The following is a 17,965-nucleotide window of genomic DNA, read 5'->3' as shown; positions in this document are numbered from 1 at the left end:
TGCATGAATGAACGCAGAAGGACTCCTTGAGCCTTATGATTGTCGGCTCTGGTACAGCAGTTCAAAATCCTTATTTAATCTTTATTAGAGAAAGAGTGAAAGTCATTAATATTTGTATTACTTTTTTAATGTTTCAGGAGAGGAAATTAGCACACTGGATTTTAGGATTTGAATACAAATATTTTGGAGACCATATTTTCTGTTTCTCATGACTATAGTGCTTGAAATACTGTAAATTAAGGACCCATTTAAACTGTATGTGGGTAAATTTTAGGGAAAATCTTTTGAAGATTTGTTTAAGGACTTTGTTTTTACCTATTCATACTTTTATGAACATCATCATGATCTACATTAGATTTGCAAATTTAGTACTGTAATGGTGCTGTGAAGTTTCTCATTAAAGCCTGAGCAGTTAATGATACTAATAACCAACAAATCTGGTTTGTGAAATCTCCTTTATAATTCAGATTAGACCCCTTCTGCTTTTCTGCCTCTCCGTGTACCTGGTATTTTTTTTTTTTAACAGATGGGGAAATTAAGGCATAAAGGTAGAGATTCCCTGAATTTGGTGTATTGCTTACTGCAGTAGACCACTTTGCTTCTGTGAGAATTGTAAACTGCTATACTTTCCAGGTATGTGCTGAAATTGCCATTGCCAAAAATCTGCAAGTCTTGCTAATAAAGAAACTCTTACTCAGCCATTTTGTGTGTTTAGCTATATTTAGGACAGTGACCGCTGGCTAAAGTTCTACTTTGAATTTGTAGAGAAGAGAGGTATGGTAATTTTGCTAGAGGATTATTTCGTTACAAAAGGAGCTATCCATTTTTTCATTCCTCCTTTTTTTACTCCCTTTAATACCTCCTGCCCACTCAGTGTTGGCCCCTGGGCACTAGTTCTGTATCGTTGTTTCTCAGCTGGGGATGATTTTTCCCACAAAGAGACATTTGGCAATATTTGGAGACATTTTTGTTTATCACAACAGGGGAAAGCGCTGCTGGCATTTAGCGAGTAGCGGTCGGGGATAACGCTAACCGTCCTGCAGTGCACGAGATGGTCCCCACAAGCAAGAATGAAGTGGCCCCAAATGTCAACAGTGCTGAGGTTAAAAAACCCTGTTTTAGACAGTGGTGTTGATTTTTGGTTTTGAAATGGAAAGAAAACTTTAATGCTTATTTTCTTTTTAAAAGACAAGTATTGGTGTTTTAGAGTGGACTTTAGAGCTGTACAGACAAGGTGTTCAAGTCTTGTCTCAGTTCTCTCATTGGCTGTAAGTACCTACATTCAGCTGTTTGGGGGAGAGAAAACAAATAACAGATTGTAGAGTACTGTGTAAATATTATTTGTATCCTCCCTTCCCACCTGAACTCCATATACCAATGTGAGACCGTAGATTTTTACACTTTTTGGTTTTCAGTTTTTTCATCTCTAAAATGAGAATAAGTATATCTTAGGTTTTAGAAGGAGATTTCATGAGAAAATGCAAATAAAGCACATGCCCCTATGACTGGAATGTATTAAGTACTTAGTAAATATTTGCTTTTATTTGTTATTTATAATAACTTAACCTTCAGATTGTAATCATTGGTACTTGCCATCAGAAGTGATGTCTATAAGTAGGCAATACTGTCCATCAGCTGACGAATGAGTTGACAAAATGTGTTCTATCCGTATAGTGCAGGATTATTTGGCCATAAAAAATATCAAGTACTCATAGTTGCTACAACACGGATTAACCTTGAAAACGTGAGGCTAAGTGAAGGAAGCCAGTCACAAAGAACATACATATTATGATTCATTTCTATGAAACATGCAAAATAGGCAAATATATAAAGACAGAAAACAGATTTCTGGCTACTTAAGGCTGGGGTGGATGGGAAGGGAAGGGGGTAATAGCTAACGGGATTTGTTATTGAGGTGATAAAAATGTTCTAAAATGAACTATGGTGATGGTTGCATGACTTTATGAGTATATTAAAAACTATTGATTTGCAAAGTTTAAATGGATAAATTGGGTGATATGTGAATCATATACTAATAAAGCTGATGTATATAAACTAGGAAAGGTGAGGCTCTCTATCCTTTCGCTGGGGTTGAATATTGTATTCTTTAATCTTTGCCTTACTCTCCGTCTTTTGATTTCCGGGAATCTGACTTAGGGAATGCATTCTGGAGAACGGGGGAGAATGTTGCTGGCTAGTACTCACCACTCATTCATTGTGGTGAGAGCTGTCTCTGCATACACACTGAAGATTTTGCCAAATTAGAAAAAGATTTTTCATTCTGGCCCACGTGTCCTGTATGAGTTAACGCCAAACAGCTAAGAAGCTCGAGCATGTTGCACCTCTCTCACACATGGACATTTGCACGCTGAATTGCTGTGAGATTTGTAACTGAGTTCCAGTATATTTTATTTGTGTAAGTGGATAGCAAGTTAGAAAGTTGATTTTCTTTACTGAGTATGAGTTAACTAACTGCAGTTGGTGGCCTAGAATTGGGATCCCATGAAGTAAAAGGGGACATGATAGTTATGAAACCATTAATACTAAAAAGTCACTAGAATAGCTGTAGTGATAAATACTTAAAAATGGAAGGCATATTTGTAAGCAAATTCTATTTTGCCTGTATTTTTTGATTGCAGCTGTCAGATTACCTCATTGAAATAGGCTTACGGGAATTTATGGCACACACTACTGAAAAGTCTGTGTGTGAGGGATGTCTTCGAATTGGGAAGATGCAGTGTCAGTCATTTCACGATCTGGCTTCCGTTACCAGGCTGGTCTCCATTTTTTCCGGTGGACTTCTTAGACAGCAGCCCCCGTACTGTGGTAAAATGGCTGCCGCAGCGCCAGGCCTTAAATCTTCTCAGCATTAAGACTTCTCAGCAGTAATACTAGCATTAAGACTAGCAGATGTAGAGAAATAACCTCTCTTAATAGTAGCACACTCCTGGCCTGATTCATACAAGCCTGAGTTAGTGCCTGTTCTAGGACTAAGTTCTATGACCAAAAGAATGGAACATGCTGATTGGCTTTGGCCAGTAGCGCTCACCCGTAGACCCGAGTGTATGGTCAACATTACCCAAAACCATATATGAGTTTGGGATGAGGTGGCTCAACAGAAGAATTTTGGGTTGCTTTTTGGTGATCTTGTTAACCAGATGTTTGAACTAGATGCTGGATGGCAAGATAGTTTATATCTGCTATAATTCTAGCATGTATACTGGAACGTTTATCCTTGATAACAGTAACTTAAAAGTTTATCACATATTTCCTCTGTATGTACCAGCTAGAATGAGTAAAAAATCTTTGGGTAAAAAAATGGGATTATGGTAAATTTTAGGACTGCATTATTCTAAAAGTTATGTTCCTGAGGAATCTTATTATAACTTTCTAAGTTTTTTGAAATTTGGTGTGATCTTTTCCCCTAATTTTAGATCCTCTTATCTTTAAGTACTCAACATATTCTTCGAACTTAGTACTTCTCTCTTGTCTTTCTAATACCTGTTTTACTACATCATTTTATTTTTTTTAAACTTAAGCCTTCTAACTCAATACAAATCTGAATCTTAGCTTTCTCCTTCTGTAAAACAAGTTAGTATCCCTAATTAAATGCTGTTAACATAAAAAATACAGACAGCGTTAGCTTGACAAGGCGGACCGTTGGATGTTCCTCATAGTGTCATGCAGCTCAGCCAGACTGTGCTCCTGGAGAGAGGCGGTGTGAGATCTGACTGCTTTCTGTGTTTGCCGTGGCCAGTCGCTCTGTGCTTTTGGGAAACAAAAGGTAAATCAGGTCTTTGCTAGAGTGACCTTATGGCACATGTCATAAAATATGTGCTGTATTTAGCATCTATAATTGTAATTAAGGTGAGTTACTAATGTCAGATTAGGTGTAGACCATTTGGGAGAGAGTTTTAAATATTTTCAAGTAGTGATGTGGTTATAAAATAGTTCATATTATAAGACTTACAAATGAAGAATGATCTTCTTAAAAATCCTGTTTGCTCTGTTAGAAATTAGAGCCTTTCAGTTTTATAGAAAAAGGTATAATAACTTAAAAAATAATAAAAAACCATTGGTGGCAGAATAATGACAATTACTCTCTCATTTTCTCATTTTTTCCACACAGTGATCCTGGTGGAGGGATTGAAATGTCTGAGTTCATTCGAGAGGCCACGCCTCCAGTTGGTTGCAGTTCAAGAAATTCTTACGCTGGCCTAGATCCAAGCAACCAGGTAGGAACCTGTGATTTTATTTTGTATTTTTCCCTTCTGCAGGTGGTCTTAAGTAATTCTATATGTAATAGTTGATGTTTGGGTATATCGTGCTGATTTCAAGTTTTTAATTAAGTTTAGGTTTTTAAGCTGATTTTAAGTTTTTAAGTGTTTATTAATAATATCATCATTGGTATTCTTATTTTTAACTAAATTTTCACATTCATTAAGTACATTTTTGCTGAGCATGTGCCTCGTGCTCATTGCCTGGGATAGTTTTGATCATGATAGTTGTGGTGAATGCCTTTAGCAAAATTAGACCCTTGCTTGCACTCTTATTTACCTTCACATTTTTGGTATTGGAAGGAGATAGGTGTCTGGGGTTGCTTCTAGCTTAAACATGGCAAAAAAAAAAAAAAGTAATTTCTTTAAAATCTACACTTACTGTGGTGGGCACCAAGTAACGTATAGAGTTGTTGAGGCAGTGTGTTGTACACCTGAAACTAATTTAACGTATGTTAATTGTACTTAATAAAATGTTCTCAGAATTGCTGCTCGAGGTGTTGGTGTTAGAGCGAGATGTAGAATACAGATCTTCTTTTGCCAATTTTAATGTCTTTCTGTTCTGTAATGTTTAACTTAAAATGGTAACTCTGAAAATCTGCTCTCAACTTGGCTGACGCCAGCTGTGCTGTCATTCTAACCCCAGCTGGGCCTTCACAGCTGCATTTCTGTCCCCCGTCCTGAACATCTCCCACACGAGTCCAAGTCCCACTTACGCCTGCTTGCCTTCTCAGCGGATGAGCCTGGTAGGTAGCTGGAGTGACGCTGGAGAAGCAGGAGAGAGGAGCATCTTAGAGGTCCTGTCATAGTCCGTTAGCTAACCACGGGTTGTAGTGGGTTCTTCCGTCAGCCCTTTCAGTACGTAGAAGGTTTTTACCAGGGTCTGGACCTCACTTCTTGATGTTCAGTGCAGTCTCTCTACTGTTCCACACTGCTTGTGGGTTGAGATCTCTTCCTCCTAACTCAAAACTTTTGTTACAACCATCCCGTTTCTCAGCATCTTCAGAGGCCTTGTGCTATTGCCTCTTCCTCCTACAGAGGGAGCACTTATGAGCACTTCACTCTTCGGTGTGTGATCATGTGTGGCAGCCTGTAATCCCCCACAGCGTCGGTTCTCCTCCCTCCTCCTTGGTCCAATAGACTGCCTCATGCATAGTTAACTTTCAGTGAACAGGTGCTAATTATGTTTATCTATACAGATAATAGAAGCTGACCTGGCTCTTCGTTTAACAAAATGATGAAGTGGCAGACGTAGTAATCCCGACTGTCCCACAGTATTACTGTTCACCTTGTTTAGTCCTACAATATTGGGGAAAACACCATATTCTGTGATTCAAAATCTTGACTAGGGTTTTGTTTCCTGATATATTTTGATAGATTTGCCTCTGTTTGAATTGTGTTTCATGATTTAAACTTAAAGTGCATGAATTTTTGGTCACAGTTTTAGTTTTGATTAAATGTGGTGTAGAACAGGTGTGTCCTTAAATTTGTCTTCTTTCTGTAACAAGCCGATGGGAAATGTTAGAATTAAAAAACAACAACAGTGGTAGGATGCCTGGGTGGTGGGTCAGTTGGTTAAGTGTCAGACTCTTGATTTCAGCTCAGTTCATGATCTCAGGGTTGTGAGATTGAGCCCTGAGCTCAGGATTCTCTCTCTCCTACTTCCTCTGCCTCTTCCCCCGCCCAAGTGCGTTTTCTCTCTCTCTGTCTCAGAAAGTAAGTAAAATAAAAAAGAAACATTATTGCAAAGGGTTGTGACATTTTACTTACATTCATACCTTTTAAGTTTCAATTTTTACAATAGCAGTTTAAAGAGAAGTATTACTATCCTTGATCCTCTTGGTTGGCTTTGGTTTCCCAGTCTCTTAATGAAGTGAAATGGTTTAATCTTTAAATATGGCTGCGTGGGGGCGCCTGGGTGGCTCAGTGGGTTAAGCCGCTGCCTTCGGCTCAGGTCATGATCTCGGGGTCCTGGGATCGAGTCCCGCATCGGGCTCTCTGCTCAGCAGGGAGCCTGCTTCCCTCTCTCTCTCTGCCTGCCTCTCTGCCTACTTGTGATCTGTGTCTGTCAAATAAATAAATAAAATCTTTAAAAAAAAAAAAATAAATAAATATGGCTGCGTGTTTGTATGCTTAATTAACACTGGCCTTTGTCCATACTGACAGATGGTGGCAATGTCCGATTACTGAGGGAGTTAAGTGTGTGTTTTTCCCACAATCTTTTGGAGAGCCAAACTTTTTTTTTTCCCTTTTCCCAGTAGGACAGTTGAAAGGGTGCAGCAGTAGCCAGCCATCTTCGGTAGCTCTACCATGGCATCGTGTCTCTTGGAACTTGGCCTACTTTTTGAGGGAGGGACTCCCATCCTGAGTATCATTAAAGCTTGTCTGGACATAAATATGCAACATACCCAATTTGATTTTCCTTAAAATATTAACTCTTGAATAAAAATGGGCAAATATTGGAAGTTACTGTGTTACTTGGATTTTGGTGTTTTAGTTTTATCCCATTTATAACAAAATACATGCGTGGCATAATTACTGTTCCCCTTTAGGGAAATTGAAGTGAAGAAGTAGAGTCAGCCTTTTTGTATATTGGTGGAGATATACCAGTAGACATGCTGTGCTTCTTGTCCATATTTTATTATATGACACTGATTATACATTATCATAGTTGTTTATGTAATGTCTTCTATACTGGGTAGTGAATTTGAGCATGGTGACTGTGTCTTAGCCATTATCATTCTTTCCTTCTTGCTGCCTCTGCCCTTCTGCCTTCCATCTTCTATTCTGTTTCCTTTCCCTTTCTTTTTTCTTTTTTTTTTATTACCCTGTACCTCCCTCTCCTTCTGTCCCTTGTCTTCCCTCATATATTTTAGTGCCCAGTAGCTTTCAAGTCAGTTTATTTGAACGGAGTGGGGAGTGGGTCTTACCATCACAGAGTTTACAGTGCCAGGGTAGATGCGTTGTAAGTAACCAAAGTTATAAATACGATGTATGTTACCAAGGAAATGTAAGTCTAACGTACAGAGTAGTAATTGTCATAAGAATGGTACAGAAAAGGGGCTAATGATTTTAGAGGAGAGAATAATTGTTTCCAGCTAGAAGGAGGGGCAAAGACTTTGTGGAGAGGGCAGCCTTGCCTGATTGTTATTTAGTTGGAAGAATTTTTCTTCTCTGACACCCATAATCCTTTCTGACCTTTCCTGTGGCACTTACCAAAGAGAAGAAACAACTGAACCATTTTGGTTGGTGCAGAACACCTTTTTTCCATAAAATTTTCCTTTTCTAAATGTGTTCATTTTTAGAAAAATAGCTACTGAGGGAAAGCAAACAGAAGAAAATAAAAATCATCCCTAATGTCGTAATCAAAAACCATTTTTTAAAAAGTTGGGATTATAGTGTTCATGCTGTTTGGAACTTGATTTTCTTTGTTGAATATATCATGAATGTTAATGACATTCAGTGTTTTTCTACAGTGACATTTTGGGGGAATGCATTCCCCTATTTGGATGTACTGTATTCTGAGTCCTCTGTTTCAGACATAAATAGTCCTGACTCTTTTATATTTGGTGGGGATAAATTTAAATAATACGGAAAAGCATGAAGAGTAAAATATAACCACCATTGTATCCATTAAGCATGCTTTGTCAGCAAGTAATAGAACTCAACTAATTAAGTGACTCAAAGAAATGAGAGTCTGTGTTTGTCCTCCAAGACTGAAGGCTGCTGTGGGCCATTTGTTCAGCCATTCAGTCATGTTAGGTCTTGGGTTGGCTTTTCCCTCCAGATTGTGGGATAAGCACTACAGTTTCAGTCATGACCCTGTCAAAAGGTAAGAAGCAGGCAGCAGTGTGGGCAGAGTTGTGCTTGCTTGTCATCTTCTCAGGCATGCAGAGATCTTTCCCTGAAGCCCACCAGAAGACTCTCACACATTCACCAACCAAAACCAGGACCCACTTTTCATAGATCAAAAGATACACACCCAACCCCTGAACAAAGTAGGAAGCTTGTTAAGGAAAGAAAAGGGAACACTTTGTGGTTGCAGGCAAATGACTAGTATACCAGTATTCAAAAGTTGTTTTTTAGGGGCGCCTGGGTGGCTCAGTGGGTTAAAGCCTCTGCCTTCGGCTCAGGTCATGATCCCAGGGTCCTGGGATCGAGCCCCACGTCGGGCTCTCTGCTCCACAGAGAGCCTGCTTCCTCCTCTCCGTCTGCCTCTCTGCCTAGTTGTGATTTCTGTCTGTCAAATTAATAAAAATAATTAAAAAAAAAAAAGTTGTTTTTTAGGTTTAAGTTTCTAGAGGGTGTGCTTATAAAAATGGGTTTTTTTGTTTGTTTTTTGTTTTTATTTTGTTTTTGTTTTTGTTGTTTGTTTTTGTCTAGGAAGCTATGTGTATTATTCTAGTGAAAAATAGTGTATATTAATTCCATAACTTACCTACCAGGTGTGATAAGCATGAAATTTTATTTTGTAGTAAAATGCTTTTTGGCTTGTTTCTGTTTAGTTGCAGTGCCTTTTATGGCTAATTGAAAGCAGAACTTAGGAAAAATCAGGAGCATCAAGCTTAATAAAGTGATCAAAAAATGTTGCAAAACTCATTTTTTTTAATTGGCCACATCAAAAGGCTCTAGTTCTAACCTGTTTGTATATGTTTGTTTTTACTGACATTTTCATTGACATAAAACTAACATATAGCATAGTATACACTTAAGCGTACAGCACAGTGGGTTTTTACATATGTATACACCCTTTAATTGCCATCCAGATCAAGAAAGACTCTCGTGCCCCTTCAAACTCAGTTTATTAACTTATATTTTGAGCAAGTTTCTTATTGTCTACTCCTATCAGTTGAATCAAAGAAAGGAAAGATTTGGGGGCTGCCTGGCTGGCTCAGACAGGAGAGCATGTATAACTCTTGATCTTAGGGTTGTGAGTTTGAGCCCCAGTTGGATGTAGAGATTACTTAAAAAATGAAATCTTAAATAAAACAAACAAACAAAGAAAGGATTTGGTAAAACACAAAATATTATATGAATATTAATTTTATTCTAAAATACTAAATTTGCTTGACTGTGTTCTTCTTAAATCCTCTTGAAAACAGGTTATAGAAAGTAACTAAGACTTGTGGATTTAGTAACTGTCAGGTTGTTATGTTTGATTTCCTTAATGTGTTTTTGGAATTTATGGTATTTGTTTGTATGATTTTTATGGTAGTATAATGAATGAAGGCTGAGATTTTAGGGACGTGTTATATCATCTGAATATAAGCATTAAAAGCTCAATAGGTTTTAGTTTTCTGTTTATAGTTCATGCTAAACATTTACTTTACTTGGATCCTTTAGTGTTTTATTCTTTTTAAATATGTTATAGTGGTCTGCAAAGAAGTACTTATTTTTGTCTAGAAGTCAGGAAAGTACATATTGCTACACTAACAATTGACAGTAAGATTTAGGTTGCTGTTTGTAACATATGTTAATGTTTTGTTCCTTTTACATGCCCTGATAAATCTACATTTATTTCAGATAGACTTTCAGATAGACTTAACACCGGGTTTTGCTTTTATTTATAATATGAGCATGAAAAAAAGTTAGTAATTGTATGACGTGGACTGCTGGGTGTTGGAGGAGGCATTCCGCTCTGTGGGCCCCGTCAGTCCTGAGCAAGCAGAGGGACTCCGTTCCCCAGCACATCTACAGCAGACGTGCAGAATGTGCCGCAGCAAACAGGTTACGTGGCTCTGAGGCAGCATGCCCAGCGGGTATCTTTCAATACAAGTGACTGATAGCGTGTTTTGATAATATGATTGTTTAGCCTGATGATCTTGCTAGGCCATATTGATAATGACATAGCATTTTAATTAGTTTTCCTTAATATCATATTTTCAGATTGGATCTGGTTCCTCTCGTCTTGGAACAGCAGCAACTATTAAAGGTAGACATAATCTAAGTTGAAAGTTGCCTGTGACATTCCATTTCATTTTTGACGTAATAAAGAAAACGGAATACTATATATTCACATGTCATGAAAGATCATTCTTGAAATTAATTCGTAGATGCAGTTATGTATCTTATGTTAAAGGTTATTTGATTTAAATTGAATTCTCCTTTCACCATCCAAATCTCACAGACATCTTTGAATATTTGCATTACATTGTGTGAATTATAGGTTGTGGTATATAAGAAAGTTTCTGCCGTGAAGGACTTTTCTTGGGTTTTGGTGAGATTTGTGGAAAACCGACTAATTTAATGTTAAACCTTTAAATTAGGTACAAATAAGATGGTAAAAAAAGAGGGAAAATGTTGTCTGTACATCTCACATACACCTTTTACTTGCATCTATTTCAGACAAATTTTTTTTGCCCTATACTTTTTTAGGGGAATTTTTATAATTTTCCTGGGGAAGGAACTGTATATTATTTTGTTATTACATAATTTCCATTTCTTTTAAGAAAGTGCTTCTTTTTAAAGAAAGTTTTATCAGCTAACCATATGAAGCTTTCTGTATTATTTGGTTTATAGTGCTGTGAGAATAAAGATGTGGTCTCATAATCCGTGATGCTTCCCATTAGTTACAGTGCGTCATCCATTATCGTAACCCGTGGTATGCAAAACCTGCTCTTGTAGGGGTTAGTTTAAACTAGTATAGTATATAGTAAACTAGTGTAGTTGATACCCTTCCTTGTTATGCCACCCTGTACAGACTTTACTTTTAATATAATGTGTTCACATGTTTCTCTTAACTTCGTAGGAGATACAGACACCGCTAAGACTTCTGATGATATCAGTTTAAGTCTGGGCCAGAGCTCTAGTCTTTGTAAGGAAGGAAGTGAAGAACAAGGTAAGAACATTATACTTCACACTGACGTTATATATTGTGGTGGCCACGGTGAGTTGTAGAATATGCTGTTTATTTTGGCAGAAGTTTATAATAATTTAATATGATATCTTTAAGAAACATTAAAATAAAGTTATTAACTAAGATAATAGTAAAACAGTGTTATAAGTACTTTTAGCTTTCTGGAATTCAGTTACACATGTTCTGCCAAGTCGACATGGAGAGAAAAATTTGATGAGCCTGTGCCCTGGAGTGAGTGTGAGATGAGAGATAATCCGCTAGTCTGTAGTGGGTCGGAGCATCTTGCCTAGTTTAGTAACCTAGTATATAAGCTGTTACTTTCCATCTAGTATGACCTCTAAATGTCAGTTGCTCTATATCTTACCGGACAGTATGTTTTAATAGAGAACTAACTTGTTGGACTTACAGAGAAACCATGTCTGCCTCCGACATGGTGCCTCCTGTAGCAAATTTTTAATGGAAATTTGGGCTTTAAGTGTTTTTCCTTCTCTCCTTATTCATTTCCTTACAAATGAGTATTTTGGATTTAATGGAGTTGTTTTTGTTTTTTTTTTAAAGAACATCACATTTTTATGTTTCATTTTTAATTTTCAGACATGAAAGGATGGATATGTTACTTCATTTTCAAATGGAGATTATCCCAAGTTACATAATCAGTGAGACAGAAACCTGTTTCCCTGTTTCTAACCTGTTGTTTTTATTGGCCTATGTGTGATTTTTGGAAGGCAGGCAGGCTGATAAGTTTCATAATTAAGTACAGGATATTTATTTAAGTTATAAATAGCTTTCTAAATTATGACATTTTCCTATTTAATATTTTACAAGCAATTCTTACACAACCAATTCTTACACGAATGTTTTGTTCCAGGTACTTGGAATATAAGTTTATTGTGCTATAGCTGCTTTTTGGAATTGCAGTACCCCATCATTTATTTTCTTTTATGGACTACCTCTGCCAATATACCCCTCCTCTGTAAAAAACTTCCAAACACACTATATAACATAGAAACTATTTCTTATAAAAGGTTAAGGTGAATTGATAAGTTTGAGAATTACAGTTTTGTTTTCTGTGATATATAATCATGGGAATGTCTCAAAAATTAGGTAATGATCTTGGGCTAGTGCCACTGCATTTAGGGTCCTGTTTCTTTATTTTGTATCTGGAAAGTCCCATGCATAAGCAAGAGTTTTGTAGTCTTTTGCGTTGGGAATTACATGCACACAAGCCTCTCCTGCAGATACATATTGGCATAGACAGTGATGTCTAACACTCACCGAGCACACACTATTATTTAGGCTAGGGGTCAGCAAACTTCTTCCATAAATGGTGAGATAGCTTTGAGGGCCACATGGTCTCTTTTGCAACTACTCCGCTGCCATTGTAGCGCACACAAGGAGCCATAAACGGCACGTAAATGAGTGCGCATGGTTGTGTTATACTAAAGCCTTTTTCAGAAGCAGGCAGAGAGCCAGTTTGGCTCAATGGCTCTTAGTTTGTCACCTGGTGGTTTAGGTCTTCTTTTAAGCATTTTATAAGCATACACACAGTCTTTACTATAAGCATTTGAGGTTAATAATACGATTCTCACATTACAGATTAACATATCATGGCTTAGAGGTTATAAGAAATTTGCCCAAAGTCACATAGGTACAAAATGGCAGTCCTATAATTGAAATCTAGTTTTGAATCATGCTTTCAATTTCTGTTATACCACTTTTAGATAGTTTTGTAACTTCTATCATTTTAATATGATAACATTAAACATTCAGCAGATAACACACAAAGATAACATTTAAAAGATACTGTTTAGTACTCATTATGTGCTCAGAGCACCCCATTCTGAGTACCAGAAATAAATCAGTGAACAGACAAAAAATTCTACCATTATGTGGCTTCTGTACCACTAGTATGGCTAGTATAAGTCAAATCTATATGCAGTCGTAGGGACAGAGGATAGGGACGGGATGGGGGAGGGGTTAGTTTAAACGGAGTGGTCAAGGGAAGAAAGCCTTGCCGGAAGCAAAGATCTGAAGGACGTGAAGGAGTGAGCTATCAGGGTATTTGGAGGGAGAGACTCTCTATGCAGAGGTAACAGCATCGGCAAAAGTCTTAAAGTTACAACATGCCTGTCAGGTTTGAGAAATTGTGTGATTGATGTGAAGTAAGTAAGGGGACAAATTGCATAGCCTTGTAAGCCATTTTAAAGACTCTGCTTTTGGGTGCCTGGTTGGCTCAGTTGGTGGGGCATCTGCCTTGGGCCCAGGTCTGATCCTGGAGTCCTGGGAGACTGCTCTTCCCTCTCCCTCTTTCTGCTGCCCGATTCCCACCCCCCTTCCCCCTGCTCGCTCTCTCTCAAATAAATAAAATCTTAAAAAAAAAAAAAAAAAAAAAGGATGTGGCTTTAATTCCCAGCGAGATGAGGAACTGCCAAAGGGTTTTGAGCAGAAAGGGGGTCGTGATGTCAGTTACAATTTTACAGAATCACTGTGGCTCCTATGTTGAGATTAAAAAGGGCAGAGGCTAAATCAGGAAGCCCAGTGAGTGGATGATTACAGTAATCCAAGGCACAGATGAGGGCAATGAGAAGTAGTCTGACTGTGTATGTAGAAGATATTAATGAGAGGCTATCTTGATGTTGATGGATACACTATGTGAGAGAAATAGTACTCATGATGACTGTACGGTGTTTGAGTTAAGTGATGGGGAAGATAGGAAGGGGGAAAACTGAGAAGGAGCAGATTTAGGAGCAGGGAGAGCAGGGACGAGGGTAAAAGAGGGAGTTCAGTTTTGGGCATATCAGTCTGATGCTGTTAGACCTCTAAATGGCAATAATTAGTGTGTAATTAGGTCTGGACTTCAGGTAAGAAGTATGGGTTGAGTTTTAAAATTAGGAGTTTTCAGTGTATAGATACCAGCGAAATGGGTTACCATGAAGTTCATAAACTAACTGGGCAAGCCTGCATGGTTAGCCTAACCTGGAATTCCCGTGTCCTGCCTGCCCTGATCCAAATTTGTTGGTCGCGGCTGTGGTTTGGCACCACCTAGTGGCAGATGTTCATTCTGGCTTAATTATCAGTTGGGGCGCATTAAGTTCTCTAGCTGGTTTGGGTTTACGGATAGCGACCTTTAGTTGGTTGGCAGTTAGTGATTAGTTGGCACTCGTTTTATCAACATGACTCAGTGTGATTGAGAGTGACCTGAGGATGCCTTCGGCCCAGGTCTGATCCTGGAGTCCTGGGAGACTGCTTTTCCCTCTCCCTCTCTCTGCTGCCCGGATTCTGCTTTTTTCACTTTTAAGAAGGACTTACATACAGCCTCCCTCTCCGGCCACACTTATGTTTTCCTTACCTAAGATCAGTATGTTAGCCTCTTCCTATATGAGTATGGGGACTGGCTAGAAGATGGAGGAAACTAGTTACAGGGGTTGCTGAATTTTAGTTATCACGGGACCAGAATACTGGATGAGAGATAGAAAAGAGGATGTAGAGGTGGAACGAGAAGTTCCCAGGATTGAACTTTGAGCCACTCCAGTTTAATAGGTGCAGGAGAACTAGAGGGTGTCATGCTGAGTGAAATAAGTCAATCAGAGAAAGACAATTATCATATGATCTCCCTGATATGAGGAAGTGGAGAGGCAACGTGGGGAGTTTGGGGGTAGGAAAAGAATAAATGAAACAAGATGGGATTGGGAGGGAGACAAGCCATAAGAGACTCTTGATCTCACAAAACAAACTGAGGGTTGCTGGGGGGAGGGGGTTAGGGAGAGGGTGATGGGCTTATGGACATTGGGGAAGGTATGTGCTATGAAGTGTGTAAACCTGGCGATTCACAGACCTGTACCCCTGGGGCTAATAATACATTACATGATAATAAAAAAATTTAAAACATTAAAAATTAAAAAAAAAAAAGGTGCAGGAGACTGAGTAGGAACAACTGGTGGGGTGCAGGAAGACCCAGAGTGTTGTATCCGTAATCAAGGAGAGTGCTGTGGTCAGCTTTGTCAGACATTACTCATAAGCCAGGTGATATGAGACTGAGGCTTGACATTGAGATTAGCAGCGCAGAGGTTGTTGGTGACCTTGATAAGCATATTCATGAGGGGTTCAGAGTACAAGTAGGAGAGAATTAGAGGAGAACTGAAAAGAGGCAATACAGACTATTTTTGGTGAATTTGTGTAAGAGGGTCAGAGATGGAAGGTGAAAGCCAAAGGCGAAGGGAGGATAAAGGAGAGATTTGAATTTTGTAAGAATGCGTAAGAGAACAGCTTGTTTTTATAATTGATGGAGATGATCCAGAAGAGCGGAGGAAATATGGTTTTTGTTTAGGAAAGTAACATATGTTAATTTTAGAAAAAAATAGTTAATATGAAGAAAATAATTCACACTTCTGACACCGAAATAACAATGTTTTTTGGTGCATCACTTTTTAAAATTATTTTTGTATTGTGATATAATTCATATACTATGAAATTCACTTTTTTTAAAAAAAAGATTTTATTTATTTGACACATAGAGGGAGAGAGATAGTAAGAGAGAGAGCACAAGCAGGGAGAGCTGCAGGCAGAGAGAGAGGAAGAAACAGGCAGGGCTAGATCCTAGGTCTCTGGGATCATGACCTGAGCTGAAGGCAGATGCTTAACTGACTAAGCCACCCAGGTGTCCCAGAGTTAACTCTTCTAAAGTATACAATTCTGGGGTGCCTGCGTGGCTCAGTGGGTTAAAGCTTCTGTCTTCGGCTCAGGTCATGATCCGAGGGTTCTGGGATTGAGCACCGCATTGGGCTCTCTGCTCAGCAGGGAGCCTGCTTCCCCTTCTGTCTCTCTCCCTGCCTCTCTGCCTACTTGTGATCTCTGTCTGTCAAATAAATAAATCTTTAAAAAAGATACAATTCAGTGATTTTTTAGTAATTTCACATGGTTGTATGCTCATCACCACTGTTCAATTCCAGAACATTTTTGTCACCCCAACAAGAAACCCATACCCATTACGCTCCCCATTTCCTCTGTCCCCCAGCCCCTGGCAACCACTGATATTTTCTGCCTGTATGCATTTGCCTATTCTGTATATTTCATATAAATGGGATTATAGAATATGTGGCTTTTTGTGTCTGGCTTCTTTGACTTAGCATGTTATATGGCATGTCGGGACTTTATGCTTTAGGTATCTAACTTTTAATATTCCTATACACATATGCAAATATACTCTTAATATTTTTAACTCTTATAGATTGGAACCATACTTTTTATATAGTATCATCATTGTCACTAAACTACTTTTTCTCGTATGAGTGTGTAATCTTTGAAAACATTTTTAGTGCCTGTCTGATGTTTTAATAGACAGTCTAGTTTATTCAATATTTTTTCATTGGACATTTTAATACTTTCCAGGTTTTAAGTTTTCTAATAATCTGAAATGAACAATTTGTGGCTAAAACTTTATATACATACCTGATTTTATCCTTTAACAGCAATTTCTAGAAAAAGATGAGTGATAATGGGTGAGTATATCTTTGGAAGGCTTTTGGCCACATTGCTAGATTGCCTCATAGAAGGTTACACCAGTTTGCACCAGGACAAGCAGTATGTGCACATGCCTTTCTTGCCCTAAATGCCTGGAAGTAGCAGTTGTTGAAGAAAAAGTTTGCTTATGAAAAACAGTGTCTCTTTGTGTTGATTTGAGCCTGTCTTTGACTATATTGCTACCAGTAAGAAAAACATCCAAGCAAGCATATTTACTTGAAAATTTCCTAAAACCACCTAAGGTTCTTCCTGATAAGATTAAATTTTTTATGGTATATTTAGCCACATTGAAAAAAGTACATGTGTTACAGTAAGTTTGGCTGTCTTTTTAAATGAAAAACTTATATTTCTGATTTATTAATGTCTTAGAGGGGAATTGGTTTTGATTATTAGCATTTTTTAAAAAGTCTTTTCTTGTGTATTAGAATTAATGATTCCAGTTACTTGTTCAGTTAAGTTTTTGTTCTGTAAAATCCATAATTTTGAAATGTGAATATCACACTATTTCTAGTTGCTTAGTAGAGATATAGAGAGATTTTAGAAATAACTTTATGATTTAATATTACAAAAGATTGAATATGATGCTGACTTTTAAATTTTGATATTTAGAACCCAAGTACAGTGGCAGCTGTTCTGGATAAAGAACATGAATTTTACTTAAAGCTGAAGACTTTAAAACCTAAGATAGAGCCTGATAGGTCATTTATAAATCAGTTTATATGGTATATTCTAGAGGCTGTTTCTGAGTTTTTGGTTATTTAAATCTAGTCTAGGCTTAGATTTTTTAAAAGTACACACACATTTCTAGTAATTCATTTTTATTTTATATCAATCTTGGGAAGGTATGCTTTTATTTTTGAGATTCTCCTGAGAGCGGTCTGACTTAACTGCAGAATCTATCATGGTGTTTTTACTATTCACTTATAACAAATAAAATAGTCATTTTTCTTTTTATTGAACTAACAGCAGATTCAGCCATACTTGTCTGTCAAAAGTATATAAAAAGTCAGCTGTTATACAGTTCAGTTGCCAGGCTGTGTTTCAAGAGAAATTACAATGTAGGTAGGTAGGTGAATTTATTTATATCTGTGTACGTAGTGAGTGTGGAAATTCAAGTCACTAATCACTGCCCTAAGTGGAGGGTTAAAGGAATGGTCTGACATAGATAATGTAGTTTTTCATGAGGCATTTTGTAATTGTTGTATGAATGATGAAAGAGAAAGTGTATTTTGCTCCACAACTATTTGAATCGTTTCGGTCATTGTGAACAGCAAAATCTTAACATCATTGTATCATGTCTTCCTTGGGGATT

At 37.8% G+C, this 17,965-nt stretch overlaps 1 protein-coding gene across 9 annotated transcripts in view; it reads left to right on the top strand.

The window, feature by feature from the left end:
* PCNX1 (pecanex 1) overlaps positions 1–17,965 on the top strand; it is a 162,405-nt gene that overhangs the window by 43,641 nt on the left and 100,799 nt on the right. For 8 of the 9 annotated variants that reach the window (XM_046007331.1, XM_046007330.1, XM_046007328.1 and 5 more), the window contains exons 3-5: positions 4,130–4,235; positions 10,164–10,209; positions 11,026–11,115. In XM_046007331.1, coding sequence (XP_045863287.1) covers positions 4,130–4,235; positions 10,164–10,209; positions 11,026–11,115 — 242 coding nt within the window. Of the gene's footprint in view, positions 1–524; positions 634–4,129; positions 4,236–10,163; positions 10,210–11,025; positions 11,116–17,965 lie in introns of those variants that run through there. The other variant, XM_046007332.1, reaches the window with a different exon arrangement.

This window comes from Meles meles, chromosome 6, assembly GCF_922984935.1.
Source record: "Meles meles chromosome 6, mMelMel3.1 paternal haplotype, whole genome shotgun sequence".
NCBI lineage: Eukaryota > Metazoa > Chordata > Mammalia > Carnivora > Mustelidae > Meles > Meles meles.
The sequence above is the reverse complement of the archived record's forward strand: the minus strand, read 5'-3'. Positions and strand labels throughout refer to the sequence as shown.